Raw genomic sequence first — 15284 nt, 5'->3', positions numbered from 1 at the left:
GGCGGTTTTTGGTGGCTGCCACGACAAATGACCACATGCGGTGGTTAAAGCAACAGAAATGTGCCCCCTCACAGTTCTCTGGAGGCCAGAAATCCTAAATCAAGGTGTGGGCAGGGCTGTGCGCCCTCCAAAGCCCCCGGGGGAGGCTCCTCCTGCCTCTGCCGGCTCCTGGTGGCTCCAGGTGTTTCTTGGCTGTGGCCATGTCACCCCAGTCCCTACCTCTGTCTTCACAGAGCCCTCTCCTCCCCCTCCCCCTCCTGCTCCTCCTCTGTGTGCCTCCCACAAGGACGATCATCAGTAAACTCAGGGCCTTCGGGCTCATCCACGATGATCTCAACTTCATCACCTCTGCAAAGATGCTTTTTGCAAACACGGTCATATGGTGTGGTCTGGGGGCTGGGATATGGGCGCATCTTTCTCACCTACTGCAGAGGGTGACTTTTTAAACGTCTGCATACTCTGCTACTTTCTAAATTACCCACAATGAGAATGTGTGTTTTTGTTTGTTTATTTTTTTGAGACAGGGGCTCACTCTGTCACCCAGGCTGGAGTTTAGTGGTGTTATCTTGGCTCACTGAAGCTTTGACCTCCCAGGCTCCAGAGTAGCTGGACCACAGGTGCACGCCACTACACCAGGCTAACTTTTTGTGTTCTTAGTAGAGACAGGGTCTCGCTGTGGTGCCCAGGGTGGTCTCGAACTCCTGGACTCAAGTGACCCACCTGCCTCGGCCTCCCAAAGTGCTGGGATTACAGGCATGAGCCACTGTGCCTGGCCTGAGAATGTACACTTTTTGTGATGATAGATGATGACTAATGATGCTGGTAGTAATAACCAGTTGCATAAAAGTAATCGTTATTTTTCCCAACTTGAGAACGAGCCAGAGACGGAAAGGGAGAAACAGTCAACAGAGCTTCCAGTTCTCCAGCCTTGTAAACCTGCTGGGGAGCTTCTTGCCGCTGAGTACTCGCGAGCAGCCTTGATTACATTTCCTCAGGGATACCAGAGCCGCCGGGCCTGGGTGCTCAGGGATACTCAGCCCTCCGTGGCTCTGGAATCTCTCTCTCTCTGGCCACCTCCCCCATCCCCAACTCTGTAAGGCACCCAGCCCAGGGTCAGAGAACCGTGATGGGGTGAGGTGGGGGCCTGCTCCTGAAGCTGCTCTCAGGATTGTCCACGTGTCCACATGGCTTCTCTCAGGGTGCCTGCATCTGAGCCGCTGCTACTTCCTGACGGGGTACAAGGCAGGTGCACGTGGAGGAACCCTCACTCCACCCAGACTGCGGCCCGAGGGGCCATGTGCATGGACACCATCCTTCCAGTTGTTCCGTGGACAATCCCTCCCCTCACTGCGGGGAAATGCTCTGCTCACGGGCACAGCCAAGCACCTGTTTCTGAAGGTTCTGAGTCTCTGGGGTCCCACCTTTCTTTGAAGTTGTGCTACATTTTCATTAGCTTCTCTCACCGAACACGCGAGTACAAAGAGGCACGGCAGGAAATCCCGAGTTCCTAGACGCGGCCCTCCCTGCTTCACTGTGCAGTAGCAACCGCACCCCAATTTCTCCCCAGGGAATCAGGCGCCATCGCCCCAGCCTGTGGAATCACCCTCCGAGTCCATTTGTTCAGCGGAATGAGGGGCCCAATTGGCCAGGTGGCAGGTTCGTCTTCTGATTGCTGGGACCATTTCTGTGTCTGCTGTTGGAAGCACTCCTACCATGGGAACCAAGACTCCCGCCAGCAGAGCTCCAAGAAAAGAAGGATTTAGCCTTCACTGACAATGGCACCAGCTTTAGTCCAGGCCGTATGCCTCGTGGGGGAGGCCCAAGGGGCAGTGTGTGTCCAGAGCCAAGACCTCCCCAGCCTGGGGGCAGCGATGCCTAACCTGGATATTGACAGGAGGAAGAATTATCCATGGAATGCAAGTGGAAAGGGCACCGCAGGGCGAAGGCCTGCAGGCTGGAGAAGGCCGGCGTGTCGCTGCAGGAGCCTGGGGAACCGGGGAGCCACAGCAGATGGAGAGGGGAGGCTCCAGAGCCCTCTACTCCACTGCCAGGGCCAGGCTGGCGGTCGTCAGCCCAGGCCTGCGGGCAGGGGTGCTGGGAAGCTGACGCCCTGGGGGTGATGTCACTGACCGCCAATGGCTGTAGCAGGAGTGGAAGTGCTCAGTCTGCACAAAGATACCACAGGGTCTGTGCTGACCCAGAGACCCACAGATGGGGCTGGGGTGCAGCGGGGGCCCCTTTTGGGGCAGGGAATCCACCGCAGCAGCATGGCTGAAGCTTCCTGCCAACTGCAGGAAAATTATAGGGACCCTTGCCACAGCTGGAGGGAGCACACCACAGTCCTGCAGGAACCAGGAACACACTCTTGTCCACCCTCCAGGGCTGCCCAGGGGCTCCTCCACAGCTGCTGAGTGTCACCTCTTGAAGGGTTTGTCATCGTACATATCCCCACGGAGGTATTTAAGATTAAAGGGGCATTGTCTCTGCAAATCCAGATGCCACAAAAGTGCCCTCTGCCGACACAACCCTGGTGGGGCCACCGCCTCTCTCGACCCCAGCTTCTCCCCACCCCTGCCCTTGCCCCTCCACCTGTGCAGACCCCAGCACCCCTGCCATGCTTGGCGTCACATCCAAACCCTTGCCAGGGCCTGCATCCTGGGCCTGACCCTGCTCTAGCCCACCCACCCCCGCTTTCACCTCCCGCCGCTGCCCTACACTTGGCTAGAAGGAGCGATGTGGGGCCTTCCCTCTGTCCTGGCCTGTCCCTGCCACCCCTATTCCCAGCAGTGGGATGTTCAGGACATGCAAGCGCTGGCAGGTGGCACGGTCAATGCCACCACCAGCACCCACAGCTGGGCCTGGGAAGAGAATTCCACCCAAACCTGCGTCCAGTCCAGGGCAACAGGGCCCAGGGTCACGGGCACTCCGGCAGGAGTCCAGGGCCCCAGGGTCAGCCCCGCCCTTCTGCCGACCTGCTGTGACCCTGAGCAGGTGATCCCAACTCCTGGACCCTCAGCTCCCTCCCTGCACAGGCTCCCACCAGCCCCTGCTGACCCGGGTCACTCGTCAGGCGTCATGCAGCTCACAGGACAGGCACCACCAGGAAGGTGCACCCGTGGGGAAGGGGCAGGCAGAGCCCCGGCTCTCAGCCACGGTTGGAGGACATGGACTGCAGTCTGCAGCGGGATGCCTGCAGGGTGGTGGCCTCCCAGGGCAGAGGCTCTCTCAGGGCCCTGTGCTGGGTTCCCGGCAGGGTGGCCGCTCAGTTCTGCCCAGTGAGCCTGGATTGCAGCGTCGCTAGCCAGGGTGTCTCCGTGATGGCCGAGGTTGCAGGAAGGTGAGGGGATTTCCCAATTCTAAATGTCACCTCCATCCCTCCTGTGCCAGGCTCCCAGCCTGACCTGTCTGACCTGTCACCTCAGGCTCTGGCTTAGGTCGGGGTCCCCCAGATGCAGACGAGAGCCTGACTTTGACCTTTGTGGTGCGGGGATGGAGGGTTGTGTGGTGCTCAGGACGGCACTGAGCGGTTCATGGCTGGAGGGCACCAGTGTCCGCACCGCACCCTGACACAGCCTGGGAAAAAGTGTGTGCGCACGTGGGAGACAGACAGACAGGTGAGAGATGGAGAGAGACACACACACACAGAGACACAGAGAGAGATGCACAGAGACACAGAACAGAGACACAGAGACACACAGAGGCACAGAGACAGAGAAAGACACAGAGACAGAGAGACACAGAGACAGAGAGAACAGAGACAGAGAGAAAACAGAGACACAGAGACACACAGAAAGAGACAGAGAGAAACACACAGACAGAGAGAGAACAGAGACACAGGGACAAACAGAGGCAAGAGAGAGACACAGAGACAGAGAGACACAGAGACAGAGAGACACAGAGACAGAGAGAAGAGAGACAGAGAGAAAATAGAAACACAGAGACACACAGAGAGACACAGAGAGACAGAGAGACAGAGAGAAACACACAGACTCGGAGAGAACAGAGACACAGAGACACAGAGACACAGAGAGACACAGAGAGAGATACAGAGACAGAGACACAGAGACATAGAAACACAGAGAAAGACAGAGACACAGAGAGAGAGACACAGACAGAACAGAGATACAGAGAGAGACATAGAGACACAGAGAGAGACAGAGACAGAGAGATATACAGAAACACAGAGACACAGAACAGAGACACACAGAGAGACGGAGACATAGAGATATGGAGGGATACAGAGAGACAGAGACACACAGAGACAGAGACATAAAGACATAGAGACACAGAGAGAAACAAAGACATGTAGAGAGACACAGAGAGACAGAGAGTGATTGAGGGATGGAAGGAGATAGGAGAGGTGGAGGGACAGAGACAGAGCCAGAGCGGTAAAGCGGATGTCACAGGACGTGAGCGTTTGGGGACCCTGGGGAAGGCGTACAGCATTCTTTGTCACTCTCGTGTGTCTATGACTCTAAAATTATCTCAAATAAAAGTTCAGAACACGCGGAAGGAGGTACATCCCAGAGGAGGGATGCGGGGCCAGGCTGGCCCAGCACAGAACAGAGAACGCTGCCCCAGAGTCGGGAGGAGCAGGAGGGCGGGGACAGCAGGGCCCCCAGCAGCAGGAGGCGGCAGGGTCGGGGTCGCTGCTCCTGGGTATGGGGTTTCTTTCTGGGGTGGTGAGAATGTTTTAAAATTGATGGCAGTGATGGTGGCACATGTGTGGATGTACCAAACACTGCTGAATCTCACACTTTACAAGCATGAATTGTATAGTTCGTGAATTATCTCACAAAAAAGAAGTTGCATATATGTATGGTACACAATCTATATATTATATACAATAATATATTTTATATTAAAATATTATATATTATATATTATTTTTATATATTTTATTTAAGACTTTTTCTTGCTGGACGTGTGAATAGGAAGAGGCACCACAGGAGATCCCAGTTCACTGACAGGGTACACCCTGCCCCACTGCGCGTCCGCAGCCCCAGCTGCTTTCTCCTCAGGAAGGAGGAGGCTTCACCTCAGCAGGTAGAACAGCCCCTGTTGCCCATTTGCTCAGCAGAATGGAGGCCCGCATGGCCAGGTAGCATGTGACGGGGTGTGCTGGAAACCAGGGTCTGGAAAGGTGAAGCAGTTTCGGGGGATGCCGGAGCTGGGCGTGGGAGTTGGGGCCCGGGAGAGATGGAGGAGGAAGTCCTTGCAGCGGGGGTCCTGGGAACAGGGAAGCCGGATGCATCACTGTCCCCACCCATGGAGTCTCTAGGACGAGGGTCAGGCTGACTCCCAGGGCTTAGGAGGGAGGGGGTCAGGTTGGGTCAGGGAGGAGACGACAGTGGGTGGAGGCCTGTGTGTGTTTCAGATGGAGACCGCTGTCCCTGGGTGTGAGCTGTGGAACATTTTGCCTGAGGGTGCCTTAGAGGTGGTGGTACTTAGGTATGAGGGGTGGGGTGTCGCTTCACCTCTCAGAGCCTCTGCATTCTTCCCTAGGACATGGGAATGGTCACAGGATTCAACCACACCTGGTCAGGGAGCAGTGGGAACTGGCTCAGCACTCGCACTGTGGAGAGGGTGCCTGAGGAACACCTGCTTCCCTGCAGGAGCCCCGAGGGTCACCTGAGGCCTCCTTGCCCTTCAGGGCGGACGCCCCACCTTCATGGCCCTCTTCAGTCCCCCAGGCTCCTGGAGCCCTGTGGAGGCAGCTCAAGCATCCCAGCCCAACCCCACAGAGCAGATCCCAGCCCAACCCCACAGAGTGGATCCCAGCCCTACCCCACAGAGCGGATCCCAGCCCTACCCCACAGAGCAGCATCCTCCCTACTCACCCCGGACAGCTTCCCTATTCCTGACACCCAGGTGGACAGAGCCACAATTTAGGCCACTACCTCATCCCAGCTCCCACTGGAGGATGGAGGCCTCAGATGACCCCTGGTCAGTGGCCCCTCAGAAGGTGGACAGAGGCCGAGCAGCCTCCAGGACAGCAGCACCGTCGGTGGGCAGGTGGGGCTGGCGGTCCTGGAGAGCCGCCTCCCTGGACAGGACATCTGCTCCCAGGAGGCAGAGGTCACTGTGGTCCAGAGGGTTCACATTCAACCTCTCCTGGCAGGGCTGGGTGGAGTCAGGGTGATTTCTAAGAAGAGTTCAGGCTCCAGACAGCCAAAGGAGGAGTGCCATGTGAAAAAGGAAAAGAGGACCCTTGCCCAACTGCGTGACCCTGATTCATCTTTTCATCTCATCAGTCAGGGCGGGTTCCAGGCTCTTGAAGCCATCTCCCAGCTCCTTCCCCCTCCTCCCAGCCTTCCTCCTGTGAGCCTCCATGTCACTTCTGTACAAGATGAGTGTCTCTGCCTGGGTTCCAATCCAATGCTGCAGCTCACTCACTGTGTGATCTTGGACACAGTGATGAGCTGTTGGGCCTCTCTGTGCCTTGCTTTCTTTATCTGTGCAATGGGCATGGCAATTCAGAGGATGTGGTAAGGGCTAGACACCTGCACAGTCCCTAGTCCGCAGTACATAGCAGAGGCTCAGTCAATGTGACCTACTAGGATCAGTTAGCCTGGTTGTCTCAGCCACCCACTTTCCCTTTGTGGGCCTCAGTTTTTCCTTCCATAAAATGGGTACGGAACAGCAGTGTGGTTCTGGGGGAAAAACATACACTTTGGGGTCAGATCCAACTTTTCTTAAGCCTGGGTCTATCACCTAAAGGCTGAGGGGCCTTGGGCAAGTCATTTAAACTCCCCTAGCTCGGCTTTCTGTACACATGAAATGGCTGTGACCGGCATTCCCCTTGAGGGGTTGTTCCCAGAGCTTACAGAAGCACCCAAGGAGGGCAGAGCTGATGTCAGTGTTGGGAGGTGCAGAAAGCGTGGCCCATGTCACAACCTACGCCCACCCCCCCACCCATCTGCCTGAAGAGAGCCCACCCTCTGAGTCACCCACTCACAAGGCCACCGCGTCTTATCACGGCTGACGATGGTCTCTGAGGTCCCTGGAGTGGTGTAAGCGATGACCTCATCTGACACGAAGCCTGGACTTGGGCAGGGGTCAAGCCAAAGGGCCGAGCCCGCCCACAGCTTGAAGGGCTCCCCTGCAGACCCAGGATGGGCACTGCTGTCCAGTTCTGGGCAGAGACGGGGGGATGGGATGGTGCCATGGGGTCCTGGCATGGGACAAGAGTACCCTGGAGAGAGGCAGACCCTGGCCCAGCCCAGGCCCAGCACGAAGGGGGTGAATTCCATTCCACTGAGGATAAGCAACATCTCATCTTATGCTTGTTTGTAAAGAACTGTTAAAATTTCGGGCAGGGTGACAAGGGGGAGTAAGTAGAAATGAATAAAGGAGGGATGTACGTAAATTAAACAAGCTTCCTGGCATTGTTGAAGAACGAGCTAAGATAACACAGGCCAGAGGGTCTGCCCTGTGCCTGCACACGTTGGCCTGGCGGAGCCTGAATCTGGAGCTCTGGGCTGACAACAGAGGCAGTCCCGTACCAGGAAGCCAGAGACTTAGAGGAACCTCCTGGGTGGGTCCCAGGCCCTTGGGGAATCCTCCCCTACTCCTGGCCCCTAAGTCAGGTGCTCAGGGTTAGGGGGCTGGAAGGCCCTGACGTTTGCTGAGGGAGAGGCAGTGCAGGGCGGGAGCAGCAGGGGGCACGGCTCTTCTAAGGACAGCGCTGGGCTCCAGCCAAGCTCAAGGCAGCCACTGTGAGCCCCTGCCCATTTCAGGGAAGAACAAAGGCGACCCCAGGGAACTGTCTCCCAGCTGCAGAGCAGAGAAGGGTCTTTTCACTCTGGGCCTCAGTTTCCCTCTCTGTACAAGGGGACTAAATCCCCACTGCAAGGAGGTCAAGGCGGTGACCATTGGGGGCAGCATGGTCTCCAGGGAGGAGCAAGGACTTGACCTAAGGACAGGCCCAGATCTGAGGCCCACCTGCCAGAAGCTCTGACCTTCTACTCCCCCGGCTCTGTTCGAAGGATCCTACGCCCACCTCTCAGGGGCCTCCTGAAGACTGAGTCAAGTGTATGCAGAGCACCCCAGCAGCCTCAGGGCCTACACGTCAGCAGCTATGGTTCCTTGGAAACTGTGGCAGGCTGTGCAAACTCTGACCTGCTGCAGCAGCCGGTCCCGGACCCTCTCTGAGACTCAGTTTCTCCATCTGTAGATGAAAAGCTTAGGGGAAATGAGCTCTGGGGCCCTTCCCAGGGACTTAGTTTTCTGTGCACTGGAGGATCCAGGGATGGAAAAGTGTTGATCTTCAGGGCCAGGTGTCTGCAGGAAAGCACAGGTCCCCCGAAAAGTCAGCTCTGGGTCACAGTACCCCACCAAGGCTTACTCGAGGGGCAGGCATCCTGGGCACATGAAAAATTCTCCTTGCCCCTTAGGCAAGCCTACCCTGCAGAGACATGAACCAAGAGCCCTGGCCAAGGTTGAGGGAGGTTCATCCCGGCCCTGAGGTTCCCAATCCCTAGCATTCTGGGCCATTCCAAGAAATGGCCTGAAATTCTCCACATCTTCAAAGCAAAATGCACTTCAGGTTTGTAGAGGCAGAAATGCAGGCGCTACTGCCATTGTCAAAGGGACTTTTAGGAGGAGAAGCCCCAGGTCCCTTCTCTCCCCATCTCCTGTGACCCTTCAAACTCTCGCTCTCTCTGGGTCCTATGGAGGCTCACACTTGGGGCCCCACCTCCTCCCACCTTGTCCTCCCCAGACACCCTGCCTGATGGGGCCACTCCCTGCCCGACGCCTCGGCAGTGCTCAGGCCTTCGAGGACCCAGGGCCCTCAGGGATCAGGGCCCTCCACCTTCCCATTCCACGAGGCCCTTTAACCTCCAGCTCCCCCTCCCTCCTCTGGACCAGAGGTGCCCCTCCCCATTCTTAACTTGGGTGTCTGTGAAACTGGATGGAAAAACATCTCTATTTATTCCAACAGAAGTCCAGCATTCATTCCTTCGGGGGCGCAGTTGACCCCAGCCAGCAGGGCCTGTGGCTCCACAGCCAGTAGAAGCAGAGTGTTTTCACCCCCATGTCACCACCCACACCGAAGGTGTCTCCAGTGGCAGCCCTCTGCCCCGGGCTGCTACGAAATGTCCACTGGTATCAGACGACAGACCAGAACCTGTAATTAACATGCTGATAAAGAAGCCCATACATAGGCCACACTGTCATGAATTGTTTCACGTATTTTGGTAACTGTGTTTTGATAGAATTGTTCCCCTTTGTGACCCCGTGGTCTTTGTTTTATGCATTTAAATGTACTTGATGACATCTTTCTGAGAAGGACTCCCAGGCTTCGCCATGCAGCCCAGGGGACTAGGGACTTACAAAGTGTGAAGATCGCAGCTCCAGGTTGTGCACGCGGGGTTGTCTCCTGCACCCGGACCTGCTTTTGCTTGGGAGCCTCTACCCAGCTCATGGCCAGGTCCCCCTTCCCATCTCGCTGCCGCATATCCAGATCCTCTCCAGGTTTAACATTCACCTCCAAGCAGGGTTCTGCCCTCTCCCCCGACTCTTCAGCCTTCATGCCATCAGCTGACGCACTGTCACCAGACTCTGACCCTCGTGATGGGACCTAGGTCTGAGGGGTCCCTGCAGAGAATGCGGGAGCAATGAGAATGGAAACAGTTTCCTGTTCCCTGGACAGCCAGGACTTGGGAACGCTGCTCAGCCCTGGCTTCTGTGATTCTTCCAACCACCCTATGAGCTTGAGAAAAGCTGTCAATTCCCCTTTCCTGGAGGAGGAAACTGAGGCACAGAGGAGACTGGACCCGGACAGACCCCTCAAGAGCGGGGAAAACGCATCCCCCAAGGTTTACTGGGATAGGCTGGGCCTGGGAGTCTCCACCAGAAAGGACCCCTGCGTGTCTGTAGCCTCGGGTTTTCCCGACCAGGCAGACCAGAGTCCCAAGGCCTGCTGGGTGGGTCCAGGCCCGGAAGGCCAGGCGGGGCCCTGTCGGGGCCTGGGCGGGGCTGGCGGAGAGGCCGGGCCGCCCCTTCCAGCGAGGGCGGGCTGGGCGGTCGCCTTTAAAGGCGCGGGCCCGCTGCCCGCGGACCGTCAGGCTGGAGGGAGCCGAAGTCCCTGCTCTCCCCGCGCCCCGGGGATGCCCCTGCTGTCCCGACTGCCCCCTAGCCTGAGCCACAGGCGCATGTGACCGCGCGCCCACCCCAGTCCCATCCGTAGGCGCCCGGCCCCGCAGCGGCCTCGTTGTCCCCGCCGGCCCCCGCCCGGTCTCCCGCGCTGCCACCCGCCGCCGGCCTGGCCGCCATGCAGGCGCGAGCGCTGCTCCTGGCCGCGTTGGCCGCTTTGGCGCTGGCCCGGGAGCCCCCCGCGGCGCCGTGTCCCGCGCGCTGCGACGTGTCGCGGTGTCCCAGCCCCCGCTGCCCCGGCGGCTACGTGCCCGACCTCTGCAACTGCTGCCTGGTGTGCGCCGCCAGCGAGGGCGAGCCCTGCGGCAGCCCCCTGGACTCGCCTTGTGGGGAGAGCCTGGAGTGCGTGCGCGGCCTGTGCCGCTGCCGCTGGACGCACGCCGTGTGTGGCACCGACGGGCACACCTATGCCAACGTGTGCGCGCTGCAGGCGGCCAGCCGCCGCGCGCTGCAGCTCTCCGGGACGCCAGTGCGCCAGCTGCAGAAGGGCGCCTGCCCGTTGGGTAAGCGCTCTGGGGCCAGGGAGGAAGTGAAGCTTCTTTCTCTTGGGGAAACTAAGGTTGGGAGTTAGGGCCGAGCTCGAGGTCGTCTTTCCCTGGGCACCACCGGGTGGCCCTTCAGCAATCATCCCACCAGCCCTCTGGTCTTTCAGATGAAGAAACTGAGGCCCAGAAAGGTAAACCGCTGTCCCCAAGGTCACAGAATTAGTCAAAAGGGAACCCGGTGGTCTCCCGGCCACCTGAGGGGCCTCATCTAGGACTGTTTCCAGCTCTGGTCTCTTCAGAACTGATGTCTCGTGCCCGTTCGCCTGGTCCTCGGACCCCTGCTCTGTCTGGATGTTGGATGAAGGACACTCTTTTCTGCCCTAAATCTCCAGCCCTGGTGCCCACTTGGGTGATGCCTCCTTTCCTTGCGACTGTGGTTGAGGGCGCGTCTCCACAGGACTGTGTGGGAAGGGTCAGGCTGCAGGTCCCTGAACTGCTTAGGGCACCCCAGGGAGAGGCTGCCTGGGGGAGAGAAGGTCGGGGTCAGACCCTAGAACAGCCTCCCCTGAGGCAGTCGGCTCTGAGTTGCATCTCACTGTGCAGGTTGACTCTGTGTGTGGAGGAAAATGCTGGAAAACCTGCTGTACCTTTTTCCCTGTTTGGGGTGCCTCTTAGGAAGGCAGGCTCTGCTGCGGCCGGACAGGGGCTCACTGAAGACCAGCACTGGGCCCCAGGTTCATGGTTAGGAGTCAGGGCCCTGCGTACCATCAGCTTGCAGGTGGCAGGGAGAGATGCAGTAGCCGCCAGAACAGGCTTGGTGGAGCCTCAGGAGCACCATGGGGAGCACCAACTGCCAGCGCACCTGGGAAGCCTGCAGAGGGCTTCCTAATTTTTCTGTGGTCCTCTGAACACAATTCCAAGTGTTTTCATGGTCTAAAAAGGTTGGGAAACTGAGCGCTCTATTCCTGTAGTGGGGACTCACAGGCCCAATCTATCAGAGGTTCTGAGAAAACCTGCCGTGTTCTCAACTGATAAAACCCAGGAGTTCCCCGGAGAATTTCAACAGAGAGCTCTTCTTTTCTGGCAGAACACACATGTCCTCCTCCCAGCACACTGGGGTTCCTGGGAGCCCCGTGTGGGAAGCATCACTCGGGATTAGCTAGGATTACGTGGAAGAGTCACCGCAGGGTTTGGCAGGGAGTCCTGGTCCGTCTTGTGCTGGTACAACACACCTGAGACTGGACAGTTTATATAGGACAGAGATGTATTTCTCACAGCTCTGGAGGCTGGGAAGTTCAGGACCAAGGTGCCAGCAGGCTCGGTTGTCTGGTGAGGGCTGCACTCTGCAGAAGGGAGGAAGCTGTGTCTTCACACAGCAGAAGTGCAGGCAGGGACAAAGCGGAACGCTGCCTGTAGCCTCTCTCATATGGAGCTTCAGCCCATGCTGGAAAGGAGGAACCCTCGTGACCTCATCACCTCCTAACTCCCCACCTTTTCATACCATCACATTGGCAACACCTCTATTTTGGAGGGAACACGTTCAAACCATCATGGGGGTGAGGGTGATGAGGTCTGGCTTGTGTTGAGACTGCCCAGGAAGCTGAGGGGTGCGATTGTGGGGCTGCGGGATCTCAGAGACGTTGTCATTGACTCAACACCTGCTGCACCGTCACGGTGGCTCATCAGATTGGGGCTTGGTGCTGGGGTGCCTTTCCTGGGCCTGCCCATTGCAGCCCAGCTGTGTGAATGGGGGCCACCTCCCCATCCTGCTCCCCACCGTGGAAGGCACTATGAGAATAGGGCTGCAGGGCTCAGGGCTGGCAGGGAGCTGGAGGCAGCCTGGGTGCTCCAAGACATTCACTGACTCCTGGAGTCCATGTCGTGAGGCGCCTTCTCTGTGTGCCTGGCTGGACCCAGGCTGGTGACAGGGCACAGCCATGTAGCAGACCCTGTTGGTGCCCTCAAGCCTCACAGACCATCAAGGGGACAGAGGGAGGGTGCGAGGAGGAAAATAGTCTGATCCTCACAGACAGGTGCATGGGGAGCTCAGAAGGCCAGGAGACGTCCACAAGCGTGGGGTCACGGGCTGAGGCCTCAGTGCTCTGGGATCTGCGGTCCCAGCGCACCTCTTACCGATGAGGTGACCTAGGACCACTTACTCACCCTGAGTTTCCCCAGATGAGAAGCGGGGGTGACAGCAGCACCTGCAGGAGAGCTGCTGCCATGCCAGGCACGAAGGCACACGCCCCTTGCCTGATGGGAGACCCCAGACCGCGCTATTTCGCATGTTGTTATCACTGTGGTGACCAACCCGAATCTGTCTCACCCGGCAAGGTGAGGAGAGGCTCTCCAGAGGAGGCGCTTCTGTGCCAAGCTGGGGAAGAGGAGTGGGAGCTGCCCGGGGAAGAATGGGGAGGACGGAGAGGGCATGGGCAAGGCAGAGACCTGCACAGAACCTGACAGCCCTGTCACCACCAGAGCCCATGGAGCCAGGGAGGGGGTGGGGAACTGGGGCCCAATGGGGAGGGGAGGCAGAGAGTGCAGGCGGGAGGCTGCTGGCCATCTCCAGGGCGCCGTTCACACTGTGGACGTTGTGCAGCCCTGCCTTTGTAGCCCGGTGCACGGGGACCTTGGATGCCCAGCTTTCGGCAGGGTGACACGCAAAGTCCACTCCCTGTGGAGGCCTGAGGTGCCCGGCCTCTCCCCAGTCCTGTCTCATTTCCCACGGCAAGCCTGGTCCTTTCCCAGGCAGTGCAGATGTGTTGCCGGAGGCCAAGGAGGGTGAGGGACTGCTCTGAGGTCACATGGTCAGGAAGTGACCCGGCTGGGCCTGCTCTGGGTCTAGCTGGCTTTGAAGGCTATGCTCTGTGGGGCTTTTCGTCTGCAGGGGGTGGCAGGACCCTGAGCCTGGGAGTCGGGGCAGGCCTGGGCCCCCGGCTCCATCAGGCTCAGCCTCCATGGAGTATTCCAGCAGCGTAGCCAGGCTTCCGCCCTCCTGGGCAGAAGTTGCTGGGTGCCGGCCACACTTAGTGGTGTGCCAGGCGCTGCCGGGCATTTCTGGGAGGAAGTCCTGCCTGGTGAGGGTAGCCTCCTGTGGGCTGAGGTTCCTTGTGCTCTCCTCTCCCCTCCCCGTGTCAGCTCCTCCACCTTCTCTCAGCCTCTGTAGGCAGGAGGGTCTCCTTGGTCCCTTCTCACCGCCCCCCTCCCTGTGAGCTCAGCTGCCATTAAGTCCTCCCCAGGGCTGGGCCTTCGGGTCCTATCTCCAGCCCTCAGGTCTCTCCTGAGCTAGAGCTGTGTGGAGATGACTATGGAGCAGCCTTGGGCTCCACTCTTCCCAGCTGCACTGAGAGGAGCACCAGGATGTTCAGTGGGGAGCCTTGATCCCCTCCGTCCCTCCACCCCTCATTCCCCTCTGCTCCTCATTGCCCTCCGCCCCTCCCTCCCCTCCGCCCCTCCCTCCCCTCCACCCCTCCCTCCCCTCCGCCCCTCACTCCCCTCTGCCCCTCATTGTCCTGTGCCCCAGGAGTCCTCTCAGCTCACCCACAAAATGTCTCCTGGGGTGCTCTGACTTCCCCCCACCATCCTCCTTTCCATCACTTCTCACACAGCAGCCAGGATCACCTTGGTCAATCTGTCCTGCCCGTCATCTGCAGGCTTCCCCGCAAGGCACTCCAACACTTACCTTGACTCACAGGGCCTTGCGCCTGCCACCTGGCCCACACCACCCTCGGTGCCGTCTCCCACTGTCTCCTGATCCCCTGTGCTCCAGCCTCACTGGTCTCTTTCCTACCTTGGGGCCTTTGCACGCACAGTGCCCACTACCTGGAGTTTCCTTCCCTCGCCTTTGTGTGGTGGGCTCTCCTGGATGTCTCACCACCCCTGAGCCACCTGCCCTGGCCACTGTGCCCAGGTCATCCTTCATTGCCTGGTGAACACACCCAGGGTCTCCGGTGGGCCCTGCACACAGCTGTGACCGTCGGTCAGCTTCTCTGCATGATCTCCATCTCCTCCAGGCTCGGAGCCTCGCAGGGCAGGGGCCTGGGCCAGTGTGTGGCCTCTACAGATGACATGAAATGAGACAAGGGCCCATGTGATGTGTGAATCTCCTATAACCTTCCGGGTCCTTCTTGTGTACCTTCAGTGACGAAGGATCACCACTTCTCAAGAGAACCCTTGCATCTTCTCAGGTCCACATTAAGGCAGCTCAGTTGCACAGAGCGGATAAATGTCCATCCACGGGGTGGTAAAAGCGGGGATAAATGCATTTCTGAGGGCCTGTGTGGAGAAGGGTTTCCCTTTGCGCAAAACCAGAGCTCTGAGGCCATGCAGCCTCTCCTCTGGCTGCAGACAAACAGGCCTTGCAGCCCGCCTTGCGCTCAGAATGTACAGCCCCGGGGCAGTTTACAAGGTGGCATTTAATCATTGGTTTTTATTGTGCAACCCCAAGCAGGTTCTGACGGCATCTCCCGGTTATATTTATTGAAGAACTTGGGTTGACTTTTGACTTGTAATCCTCTTAGCAGCTTCCTGGGGCTGCACATGTGTTGGAGTTCAGCATCTGGGACCACTCAGGCAAGATGACACCTCCCCTCCTGCCCCGCCCACTCCCGCTGGGGCGGCAGGGCCGAGCCACAGCATCTG

General features: G+C 58.5%; 1 protein-coding gene across 3 annotated transcripts in view; it reads left to right on the top strand.

Annotated features, from left to right (window-relative positions):
- The first annotated feature begins 10024 nt into the window (after positions 1-10024).
- HTRA3 (HtrA serine peptidase 3) overlaps positions 10025-15284 on the top strand; it is a 38597-nt gene continuing 33337 nt past the window's right edge. For all 3 annotated transcript variants that reach the window (XR_004055696.1, XM_010384418.2, XM_010384419.2), the window contains exon 1: positions 10025-10661. Coding sequence is in view for 2 of the 3 variants with exons in the window: in XM_010384418.2 (XP_010382720.1) it covers positions 10277-10661 (385 nt within the window). In the remaining variant the exon portion in view is untranslated. The remainder of the gene's footprint in view (positions 10662-15284) is intronic.

The sequence above is a fragment of the Rhinopithecus roxellana genome, chromosome 2 (assembly GCF_007565055.1).
Source record: "Rhinopithecus roxellana isolate Shanxi Qingling chromosome 2, ASM756505v1, whole genome shotgun sequence".
NCBI classification, from domain to species: domain Eukaryota; kingdom Metazoa; phylum Chordata; class Mammalia; order Primates; family Cercopithecidae; genus Rhinopithecus; species Rhinopithecus roxellana.
The sequence above is the reverse complement of the archived record's forward strand: the minus strand, read 5'-3'. Positions and strand labels throughout refer to the sequence as shown.